Genomic DNA, 16,136 nt, shown 5'->3' with positions numbered 1-16,136 from the left:
ACTCGAGGTTAAGGTCAGAGTGTGTGGCAGGGAAAAGCAATATAACAAAGTCTATTTTTTTTCCTATGTGTGCATGTGGAATTCTAGGAAGAACTATGCTAATAACATTGTAAATATTAGTGATTGTAGTATAAGTGACTATAAAGACACTTCAGTGACTTGTTATTGAGACAATCAATTCAGCATAACATTAGCTGCAGTCTATATACAGAACACATAAGTCTTGTTGGACAGAGCTCTCATGATCTTAAAGTTTGTCAGGTACCATAAAAAATCATTCCTGATAGTAAAAAAATACAGAGGGTTTCTACTCTGTCATAATAATACAAACCTGAGATCTAAGACTTGACTTGCAACAACTCCAGGCTGGGTGGATTTTCCTTCAGGCACATCATATAAGAACAGCTTACAGTCACAGACAACTGCATAAGCTCTCTGCCACCCTTTCTTAACTCCTGTAGGTTTTGGGACCTGCATATAAATAACTGATTGCTTATTAAATGTAAGCACATGTAGTAGACACAGAAAGCAGGGCATTTAGAAAAGCTTGTATTTAGATCAATGGAATTGAAAGACGTTCTACTTGCCCTTCAAAACAGAGTTAAAAATGTCAAGTAATCAAACAATCTTTTTCCTTAAGTTCAACCATTCCCTGTTACAGTTTAATAAATATATTAGGTAGCACTAGGACAAACAATGGGGCTTATATATTCCACAAATGCCAAAATGGTAGAACAGTTTACCTTTTATATTATGCTTACATCAACGATGACAGCAATTCTTCCTCAAAGCATGCTTCCCCCCGCCCCACTCCTCGCCCCGCTTATGAACATTGTGGCTACTAATCTACTAACCTTTAGCTCTTCTAGTAAAACCACTTTTCTGCCACATCTAAAGTAATGAAGGTTAAATAAGTTACACAGATGGCACACAAAGCCCTAAGGCTTTAGCACAATTTAGGAGATCTGTTTAAACATACTTAGAGGTTCCAAGCTGCATAGCTCTAAGTGAAGTTTAGTATTCTTCTCTTGTCCAAGAACAAAAGACTGTTACCTTTACATAACCTTTATAGGCGGTTCCTATTCCTCTTTGCACATCTACTCCAAGAGGCCTTTTGGCTTGCTCAGGGGGTATGGGGCAGACCTGAGGTGCACTATCCTTGCAGGAAACATGGCATGCAAATGAACACACTAAGTACAAAAGAGAAAATGCACAGTGAAACGCGTGTATGAGTCATAACAGAAGATTAACATAGGTTAACCTTATGCTCAGCAAATCAATCACACTGAAACTGGCAGACAAATACTGCAATAGTCCACTATGCTAAACAACTGAACACACCTAGTATGAGACCCTCCAAAGTGGTTTTATTGTCTCTTTTAAGCCTATTACTTCTACAAAGGGCAGGAACTGAATCCAGATTTCAAGGCAACTTATGAAAGCATTTTCTAGAAGGAAAAGGAGTTGATCAGCCTCACTGGTGTTAAGCAGCAACTAACCCAGTCACTGAATTGAAAAAGTATTAAAGGAGGAATAAAAATTACAGGGCAGTGATAGGAAATAAACAGAGTAGCTGTTTAATTTGATCCAAGTATGCAAGAATAATGCTGAGAAAAAATAAAACTAAACTGATAAAAAAAAGGGTTAAACTATTAAACACAGGCAATAGACTTGAAACTGTAATAAAATAAAAACCAGGGGACAAAGAGTGAAATGCTGTGTGGTGAAAGGAACTTAAGAGTTTAACTATACTAACTGTTGCATCCTTTCTTATCATTTACACCACACTGTACTTTGTCAGCAAGGGACAGGGGTTTCTAGGTCTCCTGTCTATAAAGCACTTCACATGGAAGCACTACACAGCAGAAACTCAGTATATGCACCAGACTACAGGAACTGCAGAACGAATTAACACGTGATTATCAGGGCATCTGACCCACAGTTTATGGGTCAGATCCTTCCACAGAGACTTTGCTGGTTTGTCCCAGCTATCCTGTTTCTACCAGTAGGCTTGGGAAGGCAGTGCGAGTGGCACAGCACTGTGCTCTATTCTGTGTTTTCACCTAGCTGTATTCTCAGAATTGGGCATTTGGCAGATACTCTATCCACATAGTTACAGTCCCATAGTTACAAAGGGTCAAAGGATTCCAGTAAACCTGGGAACAGCCTGCTTTTCTGCTAGAGCCACAGACTGGCCTACAAACCTCCTCCTCATGATGCCTGAGGGAACAGCCAGGAGAGAGGGCAGCCCAGAGCAGCCTGCCCAGCTTGTTCTTTGAGCTGCGGTCTGCTCCCAGAAGGACAGGGGTTACCAAAAAGTCATGCATGGAAAGCACTGCATGTGCTCTCCAAGACCAGATAATATATTCAGCTCTTTCAGGAGACATCATAATTATTTGTGACTGTGAATATCAAAGCACACAGGTTACATAATAGGGAAAATCCACAGGATACAGCCAGTTCCACAGGCCTCTAGAAGTGCAGCTGTATTTTACCATAGTCTCCAGCACTAAAAAGAGGAGGAACTGGGAAAAGCAAGTATTTGGGAGCAGAACATTGCAAAATTTTGTTCTACTGGAGTCATCTATATTCTTAGGTCAAAATGATTGTGTTTTTTTTTCCTGAGGCTATCACTACATGGAGTAGAAGAGGCAAGTTGGAAAACTAATCATGCAGAGTTTCATCAAAATATGAGAAAAAAACCCAACAAATCTAAAGCTGATAGCTACACGAAGGGAAAAATGCCATTTCATACTTCAGGAAGAGATGCAAAACAAGAGTTTAGAACTGTCATCAACAGGAGATGAAAGGGAGCCCCAGGGCATGTGCTGGCAGAGCATAGGTGCTCCTGGGGAAGACCTGACACCAGAAGATTTTCCAGGAAAAAAAGCCCTGAAAGGCAGATGAAGCAATCTGAATATGATACTGAAGGTGTCAGTGGAGAGGGTTTCACTAGCAAGAGCTAAGCCAGGCACAGACATACATAAGGTTACTTATACTGTACTGTCTTCAATAGATTTGTGTGTTCATGTGTCTAATCAAGATACAGGTAAGTATTTTCAAATAAAATTCCTCCATAAACTCAAACGTGGAATTCAATAGTGACACATGCGTCACAGAAAGCATTGTAAACAAAACCAGTGGACAGCAAGACAGGCTACAGGTCAAAAGCTCCAGCAAGTGGTCCTCCCAAGGGGTTTAGGATCAGGGTACACAAAATAGACAGACTCAGATTTCTGCTACCACAGCATTGCCATAGTCTTTTCCACTATGGAAGCATAAAGCAGTCCTGCTTCCCCACTTAGAGCTCACAATGTGACAACACTAATTGTAGCAGAATTAATTAGCAATATGAAAGGGAACCATGACGGCTTATATTAATTCTTTGATTTTAGAAGTCTGATGATGACACAGAAGAAAGGAGAACCATTCAGAGGCAGCTACCCCTCTCATTTCCTCTCCATGGAAATGGTTGCCTTAAAATACTTCAGAGTTTTGGGACAATTTTTCAGGGACTTGCTGAAAACAAAAGGTTTAACTGACTCACCGTCACAGGCATAACCTTGTCGAACTAATCCCACCATAAGAGAAGTGCAGTGACTACATTGAGTGGGGCTTGTGAATGACTTGATATTGAGCTGGTGAGCTTTAGGCTGAAAGATACATTCAGGATAAAAAAAAAAACAACAAAATTTTCACTTTCTGTACTTATGTAATAGAAGCAACTCCCTTCACCACCCTCCAGTGTATCAGAGTGTACATTATGAAACCTGGGCTTCTTTTAAGTAAGTGCAGCTTGTAAAAGATGTTGCAAGACAACAATTTTATTTCCAACTGCATAAGACACTTAAACCCAAACCTACAATCATTTCTTATGGTCCCTTCTGACAAATTAAAACCCACCAACTTGCATGTGGAAACGTTTGATTAAAAACACAGACCTAACAAACAAACACATGACAAACCCAAACAGGACAAGAACAAACACAGAGGGCTAATTTATAAATGGCATTTTTTCCTTTGTTCTTTATAATAAGGTTAGCACAATCCCCCTACCTTTGGTACAGCTAGAGAAATGGATTGAATGGTGGGGGAAGGAGCAGCAGGCATCCTCTGAAGCCGAATTGGTTCCTGAATCACAAAAAACTGTAATTGAACAAAATGAGGCTTCAAGAATTTGTTTCAAGATTGGGGTGGCAAAGCTTATTGTGTTCTAATTTTTTTCCTTTTTTTTTCTTTTTTTCAAATTATTAACAATTTAATAATAATTAACATTGCCATTCTGATTTAAGAGAAACAGATTGTTTTAAAGCACTCACAGGAAAGCCTGCACACAAAAACACAAGCAGCACTACAGAAAACATACGTAAATGAGTTACACCGACATACACAGAGCCAGCAAAAAGGTTTAATTTGCAGATGTCCTCAAAGCAGTTGCAATTAACACTGACACATTGTAAATAAGCAACATTCAATCCTTCTTCTTCATAATGAATGCTGCAGCATGTATTTATCATGAACAAGACAGAGACTTTCTAGTGAATTACTCTTCGGGGTAAAAAAAAAACGCTCTTACTTCTTGCTGTTGCTCTGCAGTTACAATCGAAGTAGATGGTGAAACTTCTGACTTGGGACCCTGGGTTTCCTGCTCACTAATAGAACTGGTCTGCAAAAGTGACAGCAAGCATGCTAGATTAGATATCACAGATGTGACGAAGTGTTCTCACATCAACAAGATGGAAACAAAAAACAACGCTGATTTCTATGTGCAGTACACATACCTCTGACAACTTTCCACTCTGGAAAAAAACAAATAAAATCTTCCTCAAAATGAACCCTGCCACCTGATGGAAAAGCTGTAAAACTGGAAGTGCTGAAATGCAAAACCTCATAGTAGGCAGCATAAATGCTGCAACAGCCACCTTCTCCCAGCAAGGCTGTGTCTAATCTCTTACATGCAGGTGTGGAGTAATGTCTGAGAAGCTTGGCAATCAGCCATGGAATAGCTTATTTCTCACGGTAGCTTACTACAATAGAATTTTTATAGCACACAGCAGCCAGTAATTCTGCCACAAGAAAAATTCTTAAAGTAGTGCTACACCATCTTTTAAAAAAAAGGTTGTTTAAAAAAGGTTGGCCTCTGTTATTAAAAAGAATCACATCTTCTTAATCACATTGACTTATATTTCACTAAAATTGATGAACAGCATCCATTACAAGGCTTCTATTAATTTCACACTTAAATTAGCAACTACTATTTGCCAGCACAAGGGGGAAGTATGCTACAATTCCAGAGCTAAAGCAGCTGGGTGTGGAAATAGGACACTGTATTACTGTACTCTAAGGACATAATGAAAATCATGATTAACAAACATCTGATTAGACATCACATCAATGATGTAATTAGCACTAAAGGCAACAAGTAATGAATCACTCACTTCCCAGCCAGTTTAGACAAGAAGACAGCTCAAGTTCAGCTAGCTCACTAAATATGTTCAGATATTTGTTATTTTTTGAGTTATGAACTGATTGGTAGAGCTAGGCCAATTAAGATCAAATTCTACCATTATGTAATATGAACTATTTGAAAATGCTAAGTGTGATTCAGCTTTAGCCATATAGATAGTAAAAATATAAAAAACTAAGCCTATAAGAGATTTAGTGGATTAACTTATAGAGAAGTCAAGGAAGCAAAATATCTAGGTTTAGAAGGCCATTTTTACTACGACAGGTGACAACAAGATAAGGAGACAAAACTACTAGCAAAAACTTACTTCTTCCCAAAAGGCTAGCAGAGAAGATGTAGACGAAGAAGAAACAGAATCCTTTGTTGTAACGGATATGAGGGATAAAAATGATCACTTATCACCCACAGTAAAACTTCAGACAGGATATTAGCAGGCTAGCTAAATAAAATGTTTTGTATGGCCAAATGATATTTATCCAAACTAAATTAACTCAGAGGAGATGACACTGACTATAAGTACACATGAAAAAATATTGTTAACAGAAGTCATCAAGTATAGTATCAGCAATTTTAATGTAATTTGTCAGAAAGTGTCACCTACATTTCCATGGTAACTATAATTTATTTCAGGATCTGTAGAATGGACTGTTGATTAGTTATGGGCTTGATATTCAACATGTCACAGTTTTAAGTTTAACTGTCGCTTTTTAAAGTAATGTTTTAAAGTAACAAGGGCAGTAGATAAAAATTATTATTCAGATAGCAGCATATATGTTTCTCTCTCTTCCCTTCATCTCATCCATATAGTACACCTCACTGCTTAAGCAAGGAAGCTAGCATGGACATTTTGTGACTGAGAAAGAGCACATGCACAAAGTGTATGCAAATACCACAGTATGGGCATAATTTTCTTTTCAGCAACAGTGACAATATGAAAAAAGTACTCATTTCAGATATAAAATCTAACCAGACCAATGAGGTTTTAACCTGAGTCCCTTTAACTCAGATCCATAAACATAACAGCTCTTGGTTTTATCCTAAGCTGTCTATACATTTTGGGAAGGGAAAAAAATTAAAGAAAAAAAACACCTTCTGTAAAATCTTCAGGGATCAAGAGTTCATGAAGTAAGGAAATGTGATTTCAATGTTGCATTTAACAGCTGCTTCCTCAGGCAATGCACAAAGTGAAACACCCATTTGGACCTGTGATTTGTATTATTAGTTTTCCTAGGATCAGAGGGTGTGTCATGATAAACTTATACCAACATCTGTGGGTGCTCTGATTCTCTTCCCTGTTCCTTCTACTCTAACCACTGCATTAAGATCTGGAGCCAACAATTTTACATATCTGTTCAAACACTCTTTGAACTGTATGAATGCTTTTCTTTGTGTTAACCGACATCTTCCAACTGCAAAGCATTAAATCCCTTATTTGTAACAAGGCGTGCTGGCCTTTCCAAAAAAACCTGAATATAAATTATTTAGCCAAACATTTGAGATTAACCTAAACAAAAAAGCTAGAATGAGAAATAATGAATGTGAGCTTCTGGGAATATTTCCCAAAGAAACCAGCTTCTCTACAAAATGCCAAGCTATCTGACCTCTGCTGGGCATTTTACTGTAATTTGTAAACCTCTGCATCACACTAATTTGGTTGATATGCCATATCCAAATATGCCATATAGTGCCCAAGTGTTGTTTTACAAAAGAAATATATAATTCAGCTATCTTATTTTTATAGATATTTAATGTAATAACTCACTCTGAACGTCAGATCACGTGCAAGAGGAGAAGTGTTGAAATACTCAAAAATGGAATCTTGAAAGTCTGGAAGTTTGAGACCTGAAACCCAAAGCAGAACAGGCTTAGCTTAAAAGGCAAAATCACAGGTGGTGTTGGAACTCTGCTAAATAACAGCAGCTTTAATTACCTGAATCTGTTCTGTATTTTTCTTCCAGTTTTTTCTTCAAACCTTCCATCTCTTCCAACAGTTCCCTATTTTTTGCTTCTGATTCCTTTAATTTACTAAAGCAACACAATATGATCAAAACTCAATGTGAAATATCTCAAAGGCAGAAATAGCAGTGCACAGAGTTGATAATTTCTAGCCCTACATCTCAGAGGTTTCATTGAATTCCTTGTCCTACACATCCCATTTTGGAAAATGAGGAGTGGTGATTATTTTTTTTAATATTCCAATTTTTAAGGCTGATAAATTTTACTTTCCCTCTGAACAGGCACCTCACTACTCTACTAGAGAGTAAAAACTGTACTTTAGACTCCTGCTATCATTGCAAATACCGACCAAGCAAAATCATTCTGAGTAGTTTGGCTTTTAATTCCCAAGAATATGTCTATTTCAGCTTAGTCTAAGAAAAGGGATTGAATTTGCTTTTATGCTTTTTTCCCCTCAGGTGCCAGAGGGAGAATGAGATCTATATCTCATTACCAAGCTATTCACAGCAGTGAAACGTTTAGTTGAAGAAATTTTGAGAATTCTCATTTGACTATGTAAGAAACATGTCTGTAGAATTGGATCTTTCTGGCAAAGTCCAATATCCCAAGCACAATGGGCCATTCTAAGAAAGTTGTTACTGTTCTAATCAGCAGTTTGGAACTGGTTGAAAAAAACAGTTCTAAACCAAACAGAAAACCAGAACTGTTTTTAAAACCCAAAGAGAACCAAAGAACTTATTACCTTTCAAAAGACATATTTGCATCTTTAACTTTTCGTAGCTCTTCCTGAACTAGCTGTTTGGCACGAATTTCTGCATCAAGGGCTGACTGTAATTCCAGCCTGGCTGACATATCCAACTTCTGACTGCGTCGCACTTTCCAAAGTGGATCCTGTTGCAGTAAGTTACTGAACATTAATGTCAACTGTCTAAAGATATTTCTGTTCTTATTCGAAGACACAAATTAATTTTTCACAGTGCTTTAAAGAATGTCCTTAAAGTTAGTTATGGACAGTATACCTGCTGCATGAAAACTGGTTAACAGACAGGCTTTGTTACTCAAAAATGAAGTAATGAGCAATTTTTGTATTGGTTAAACCACTAACATAATATACTTGAAACTAGAATGCTGGATGACCAAGCATGGAAGTCAAACTGAGAGAACCCATTGAAAATACTTAGTTTTCGTTGTCCAGTCTTGAAAAGAGTATAAAACTTGCACAGTGACATATCAGGCTTTCAAACAGGAGATCAATGTCAATATTTAATGTAAAACACACCAATCTAAAACATACTAGAAGTGGCAAAACCATGAAAAATATGAAACAATCCAGGTCTTGTGATACCCAAGACACACAAAACACTCACCTAAACAATTCTTAGGCTTGCTGAGTAGTGTGTGCTATACTTCTGCATACAACACGCAATTCTGCCCTCCTACCCAAAAAGCTAATGTTCTGAGCTTTACCAGGCATTTTTGCAGTGTGGACTACATTTTTTATATTGCCTCCCTAGTCATACATGAACTTGCATATAACAGTCATGAAAAGGAGAGCCATTTTTTTATGTTGAGAAATAATTGTCTTAGGTTCTGCTGAAGTTAAAAAACCAGTTGTAACATAAAGAACAGAGTGTTATTAATCAGTGTATATTGTTTTATATTGTTCTTTTCTGGCTGTAGCTAAGAAGAAAATGCCAACTGCATTTGATCTGATCTTTTTTCCTATTAAACTTCTCAATATTATAATAGCCTTTTGATGATGCGGGCAAATGTTAGCTCATAGGAAGTCATAACTTTTTCTTATTCTCTCCTATTTATAGGTTTGGAAGGGGTGAGCAACTTTTTATTTCTACAAACCAGCAACAAATGGACTTTTTGCACAGCAGACTGTGGTGACTGGCATTGCTAAGGACATGAACTTCCATGCCTAGCTGCAAACAGCTCTCCCTTCCTTATGCAGGACGTTTTGTACCTACCAAGGCAAAACAGCGGTTTTGTCTTTGAAACCATACTCTTTTGTGAGAGCTCTTCTATTTTGCAGATTTTGTTGGGAATTCACGTTACTACTGTGTGGGAAAGCTATGGCATAAGGTCTCGTTGTTCTGCATGTAAATAAAGCTACATGTTCTCAGTGTGTCACAAGTTTGTAACAATATCTGTCAGCTAATACATGTTCACAAAAGAAAAGCTTTGTTATCTCACAGTGCAATTAACATTACTCACTTGCATCTTCCATACATTCCTGCATTCCTCTTTAGTGGTTTAAGTTACTGCTTCTTCTCTCATCTGTACTGTTCAATGCAGTTTGTGATGGCAGATATTAGTATGAAACACCTCACCCTTTAATTCACAGAACCATCACAGAATGGTTAGGGTTGGAATAGACCTTAAAGATAATCTAGTTCCAGCCCACTGCCACAGGCAGAGTCACCCTCCAGCTAGACCAGGCTGCTTAAAGCTCCATCTAACCTGGCCTTGAACACTGCCAAGGATGGGACACCCTCAACTTCTAATCATCAAATTCTGATTAGATTACCTAGCTGGATTTCATAAGCAATAGGCAAAAACTAGAAAGCAGAGCAGAGGATTTATTATAAAATAATTCTGATTAGGAACAGACAGCTGAAAGTAAAAATACAGCTTCTTAGATGTCCCCAGGACAGCCTGAAAGCTTGCTGTTTTCTTACCAGTGTTCGTGACCCCAGACTGGAACTTCTCAATGATTCTAATTCTTCTGTCATCTTGGAAGCCAATGCTTGGAGATAGCCACGAGCATCCTTCTCATCACTTACCCTGTTGTACAATTGCAAACAACTGTTACTTAAAAGTTTCATGGCTCATAGCACCAAATATTGCAGCATGAAATAATCAGTGTCTGCACTGGATTTAGGGACATTAACAGAAATAGACTGAGCAGACAAAACTCTTCCAGCAACGAGAAGCTGAATATATCTTAAATTGTCTCCTTCAGATTTTTCTTTTATATGATTCTCTTGATTGTGGCAGTTGCTAGGGAAACTGAAGTTTGCCTTCCACCATCAGCAAGAGTTCTGTGAAGGTTCACTGTTATTGTTTAGAACATGATCTGCTTATTGCTTGTTCAATTTTTATAAGGGCTACTTTCAAGTCCTCCTTGTTTTACGTACTGAAAATACTTGTACACAGCTTGCTAAAACAGCAAATAACAGAGGGAAGAACTGACCTGTAAATGAAGTGCAAGTGCTTGCCTAGTGCAACTAGTGATGTTCTATATGTTAATATGGGCCTTTTAAATCATAATCATCTTCCTGAGTTTATCAAAATATTCCAATATGGGTGATTTAATGAACACATGAGAGACAAAGCAAGTTGACTCCAAAACTTTCTCCTGTGTTCTTAGTAGCATCTGACAATTTCATATACATTACTACTCATCAATACTAGACTAGAAAGCAGAAGAGAGATGGTTAACACTCAAAAGTACTGTGCTTTTGTTGGTTCCAGACACAGAGAAAGGGCCTACATATACATTTAAAAAAAAAAAAAGCCAATCAATATTTCAGAGGTTGAAAAAAGCCATCTGATCTCTGAACAGCACATACCATTGAATAATCTCTGCAATCTGAGCTTCCCAGTGAGCAACAGACTCCTTCTTTGCTGCTAAATCTTGGAGCTCATCTTCCAGCTGCCTGTTCTGTGCTGTTAATTTGTCCACAAAGGAGCAGAGCTGAAATAAAAAAATAATTTCACTTTGTGACTTATGTCAGTTTCAGATTTTTTACACATGCATATGTCTACACACCTATAGAATCTGATCAAAAGAGACCATCCTGGGCTATGTGGTAGGTCTAACACAGACCACATAGACCAAAGAGCTGGAAGGGGTTCTTTTTTTGTGGAAATGAAGACTAGCTCCTTAGCACAGAAGAAAATATTGCCAGTTCACACAAAACAAAGGAAAAGACAAAGCAAGTGTAGTGGTCATTGAGAAGAATGAGGTTTAACTGTAAGCCATCAGGAAGGCAAGCAGTCTTTTGTAAATACTTTGCTCTCCATGCTGCCTTCATGAAGAAATCACAAGGTGATGCCCTCTGAGCTGTGGAAATCAATCTCACAAAGAGCAGCACTGAGATGCTAAAGTTACTATTTAGCTAGATCTCTGATGTTTATATGGCAAAAACCAACTCGTTTTACTCAGATACTGCCTGAACATTAACAGATCTTGTTCTGATCAATTAGTAGATTACTTCAACATCAGAAAGAAAGTTAAAATTATATTTTGCTTACAAATATTTCTTAAAATAATTACCCTCTCATTTTCTGTTGTTAGCTTTTTGTTATCTTCCAAGAGCATGGATCTTTCACGTTCATACTTGTCTTTCATTGTTCCTACTGCTTCCTCCATTTCACTGTGCCTAAGAACAAGAAAGAGAAACACTTATACTGTAACACTGCTGACCCTGTAGACTGGGATTTTCAAACAGGAATAAACAGAGTTAAGGTGAAATACCAGCCCACACAGATATCTATGCAATGCAATACACAAAAAAAAAAATCCATAACGAATGAAACATGCCCAAAAGCTTACCTCTCTCGCTTTGTTTTCTCTAATTTATCCTTTAATATCATTATCTCTTTCTGCAGTGCAAGCTGATGGCTCTCTGAATCATGTACTTCCTTTTTCACATTTTTTACTTCTAAGACATGTGATGCTTCTCGTCGGACCAACTCCTCTTCGTAAAATAGGATTTTCTTTTCCAGCTCAGACTTTATTTTGGAAAGCTCCTGCTGATGTTCTAGTGTGGCACCTGCTGCCCGGCCTCCCTGCTTCAGCTGCAGAAGATGATAAATCATCAGGAAGAGATTATAAGCTCTATATTTTGGGAATATTATTTAAAATTAGAACTGTCCCATTGGTGGCACTTGGGAAAATTTTTATTTGGGCACTGATTAATTTAAAAAGTGGCTGTATCCAAACATCAAGCCCCCTAAGTGACTGGTCCTGCTTCCACGACCCTAATAAGGGGTTCAAAAGGGTTGCAGAGATAAAAGATTTGGACTACATTGGTTTAATACCTGCTTAGAATCTAAATAAACTGGACATTTTCAAGATGTTAATGTACAATGAGATATTTGAGTCTTTCAAGCAAGAAAGGAAAATAAATCCTAACAGGATTTATTAAGTCAGGTTTCTAGTAATGCTGTAGTTTTGAGGCTCCCACAGATATCAGCAGTTGAGTAAGCAAAGCTATTGCAGCTCTTTATGCCACGAGTAAACATTTGTCAAAAAACAAGAACCTTTAGTGCTTCCAGTTCATTTTCCAGTTGTTTGGAGAAGACCTCACTGTGCTCACGAAGCTTGCGTTCTTTTGATGCTTCTGCTACAACTTCTTCAAGCTGGGCTTCCAGCTGTAATGAGTAATTTGAAGTCATTTCAGTACAAGATAATGTTATCTGTGTCATTCATTTCCTTTCCTCCATATGGAACAGCAGCAAGTTTTCCTTATTTCTATTTTATGTTACACCACTATAACAATAATCTCAGAATGTCACAATTCTCTTCCCTTCAGTTATGCAGGCATCCATCTGTCTCATGCAGTAGAGCTATTACTATATGACTATTTGTACTGATAAAAACTACAGTATGTACAGGGACAATTGCACGGCTTCTGTTAATGCTAAAAGAAGGACATGGCACTAGGAAGTCATTGCAGTTGTAAAAGAAGTAAGTCTCCCACATTCACAGGTCAGCTCCATGACTCACTATCTACTAAGTCAACCTTTGAACCAAATGATTGCAAAATACTTCAAACACGAACACTAAACACTTTTACCTTGCAATTAAGGAACAAAATAAACTTGATCATCCATTTATCAACTTCAGAAAGCTTATCAGAAAGACAATTTAGTGGCAACTAAGGCAACTGCTGCAATTCAAGTAATAGTGGCACAGTTTTAAAACCTGACAGGAAGAGTAAGATTTGTTTTTCTGCATTCAAAATCAACTAGCAAAGTTGTTTTCAAAAGGTCTGTATTTAGAATTGTGGCCCAAAATAATGAACTTACAGACTGTGTTCTGAATAGAAGACTGATACAGTCATTAGGAAAGGGAGAACAGAGGAATTTATAACAACAAAGACAGGAGAATATAAAGACCTGAATGCAAATATTTAACTGAATAAGTAACAACATTTGAATGCCCCTGCTGCACTCTGCTGTAGAGACAAGGTTCCACAGCCCTACGAATCAAATATGGTGCCATAGCCCTTCAAACTTCCCACTTAACTACCACTTCTTATTCATGGATAAGTCTGAGAAGACTTCAAGTCTTAACTACATTTTCAGACTGCTCTTCAATTTGCCAGATGTTTTCTAGCAATGTTTATAAAGCAAAAAATTTCTCTTCTACAAAATCTCATGATTTTTCAGGGATTAAAATACTCCAGGTTAACCACGATAGCTGTTTTTTTTCTGCCCTCTTCTAGTTATTCACTTCATCTTATGTAAAACTATAAATTGCCTATAATACGAATTGGAAATTAACTTACTTAAAGATACTACAGACTTTCTCTACAATGACTAACTACAGAGGAAGGAAAACCACGTAGTCTGTATCAACACTCCTCCCTCCAGCTGAACAGAAAAAATCAGTTAAAAAAAAGTTAAAATACTCCAATATTAAAGCACATGAAGACAATTACAAGCTGACTACGAGTCTTCAAGAATCAAAACACAAGGAACTAAGAAGCTGGGCATATAGCAAGAATAGTTTTCTCCAAAATAAAAATCAGCCTTAGTTCATTTCCCAACACATCAGTAAATAATTTAGAAAAAAGTCAAGATCTCCTTTGTGAAATGTAGCAAAGTTAAATAGAAGAGGAATTGAGGCAATTTCTTAGAGATGGACAAAGTAAATTATTGTTAACAGTCCCAATTTTTCAGTACAATCCCATAAGAGATACTGGATACAGCAGCTGAAACATATGTTATTGTTAGTTATTTTATCAAGCTACCTCTTTTCTGATCTTCTCTGATTTACGGATGTCTTGTCTCATAGTATCAATTTTCTGCATGCTCATTTCCACCTCTTCTTCTTTGTCACGAAGTTGCCGGGACAGCTTCTGCTTTTGAGACCGCAGGTCTCCCATCCTCTCACTGAGCTCAGAGAACTCCTGCACAGCTAGCTTTCTTTGCTGGTGGGCATCCCTCAGTTCTTTGGATTGTGTCTTTAATCTCTCTGAGGCTTCTACAAGTTGCTGGTTTAAATAAAAAAAATATAATTTAGGGTCACAAACTAGATCCCCTCACCTCTTCCTAGTACAGACTGGGCCCCATCCCAATACAAATGGGATCCCTTTGGCCTGACCAAGTACAGATTGGCAGTTGTAGCCCAAAGCCCCTGAGGATGGCACGAAATGTGCTGATGTTTGATGTAGTATTAGTTAAAGCTGTGAGGAGCAGGGAGTTGGACTCAATGACCTTTATGGGTTCCCACTTGAGATCTTTTGTGATTTGAACCCCATATATTCTTTCCAAGGAAAAAGGAACAGGACATACATAAACATCACTTGAAAGCTCAACCTCCTCACATCAATTCTAAATATTATTCTAAATTCTTAACTTACACTTTGTTTGTTTGTTTTCTGGCTAAGCAGCTGCACTGACATACCAAGAGAGCAGTTACTCTGCATCTAGTGTGGCAGCTCCAAGAATACCACCTCACTTCTAAACAACTTACCTGTACAATGGTAAGCAATTTTTAAAGGAATGTTTTTGCAGACAGCACATTGAATGCACCCATCAAATACACTGTACCTGCACTGAGATGCTGCTGCAAAACTCGTGAAATTCTTCAGAAAAATGAGAAAGGTTCCTTAGTACAAACAAACTGTGAAGTTCCAATACTTAAAAGTTTAAAATCTGTTTTCCCATTCCCCCTTCAAATCTAGTTTAAAGCTCTTTCACTGAGCCCTTCTAACTCCTGTGTAAAGATCCTTTTCCCACTTTGAGACAAGTGTACCCTATCTGTCACCAGCAGGACCGGTGTCATGTAAACCAACCCGAACAAAAACAATTCTGCCAGTGACACCAGGCTAGAACCAGCTATTGATCTGCTGGCTCTTCCTGTTTCTTCCCTCTTCATTCCCTGAAACAGGAAGGATAGAGGAGAACACTACTTGTGCTCTTGACCCCTTAACCACTTGTTCCAAAGTCCTGAAGTCTCTCTTGATTGTCTTCAGACTTCTACTGGTACAGTTAAGAATAATTTACATTTAAACTAAACCCATTCTTTAGGTGCTTGTTCCATCCAGCAGAACACTGTTGAGATAAGCATGATGCCTATCAACTTCCAAAAATGAAAGTGTGCTACTTTGGAAAACTATTGCACTGCTAACAAAATTAACATGTTCACCCAATTCTCTGTATAGTTTTAAAAAGCAGTATTTGAAACACTAGAACTGCAATCACAACAGAACTGTTCTATATGTACTTTGCAAGACTATTCTTAAATGTATCTATCTTTGGATCAATACCTTATGAAGCTCCTCCTTTTCTTGACGCAGCACTCTGCACTGCTTTTCTAGTCCTTTCAACCTGTGCATTGAGTCTTCATGTTCTTGTCGAAAAGCCATTGCATCTGCAAGCTGTCCTTCCAGTTTACTTATATCTGTAGATTAGTGCATATTAAAGATAACTGGTCCCAGATTTACACCAATAAAGGAGGCAACATTAC

At 37.8% G+C, this 16,136-nt stretch overlaps 1 protein-coding gene across 5 annotated transcripts in view; it reads right to left on the bottom strand.

Annotated features, from left to right (window-relative positions):
- The window catches only part of CDC42BPB (CDC42 binding protein kinase beta), a 96,397-nt gene that overhangs the window by 17,768 nt on the left and 62,493 nt on the right, over positions 1-16,136 (bottom strand). For 2 of the 5 annotated variants that reach the window (XM_031049490.2, XM_031049492.2), the window contains exons 12-26: positions 15,937-16,070; positions 14,416-14,658; positions 12,701-12,811; positions 11,991-12,235; positions 11,712-11,817; positions 11,005-11,129; positions 10,111-10,216; positions 8,166-8,314; positions 7,398-7,492; positions 7,230-7,309; positions 4,577-4,666; positions 4,057-4,146; positions 3,548-3,653; positions 1,054-1,190; positions 332-471 (exon numbers count right to left, since the gene is read on the bottom strand). In XM_031049490.2, coding sequence (XP_030905350.2) covers positions 332-471; positions 1,054-1,190; positions 3,548-3,653; positions 4,057-4,146; positions 4,577-4,666; positions 7,230-7,309; positions 7,398-7,492; positions 8,166-8,314; positions 10,111-10,216; positions 11,005-11,129; positions 11,712-11,817; positions 11,991-12,235; positions 12,701-12,811; positions 14,416-14,658; positions 15,937-16,070 — 1,957 coding nt within the window. The remainder of the gene's footprint in view (positions 1-331; positions 472-1,053; positions 1,191-3,547; positions 3,654-4,056; positions 4,147-4,576; positions 4,667-7,229; positions 7,310-7,397; positions 7,493-8,165; positions 8,315-10,110; positions 10,217-11,004; positions 11,130-11,711; positions 11,818-11,990; positions 12,236-12,700; positions 12,812-14,415; positions 14,659-15,936; positions 16,071-16,136) is intronic. The other 3 variants (XM_031049493.2, XM_005149565.3, XM_031049494.2) reach the window with 2 other exon arrangements.

The sequence above is a fragment of the Melopsittacus undulatus genome, chromosome 4, assembly GCF_012275295.1.
Source record: "Melopsittacus undulatus isolate bMelUnd1 chromosome 4, bMelUnd1.mat.Z, whole genome shotgun sequence".
In the NCBI taxonomy this organism is placed as follows: Eukaryota; Metazoa; Chordata; class Aves; order Psittaciformes; family Psittaculidae; genus Melopsittacus; species Melopsittacus undulatus.
The sequence above is the reverse complement of the archived record's forward strand: the minus strand, read 5'-3'. Positions and strand labels throughout refer to the sequence as shown.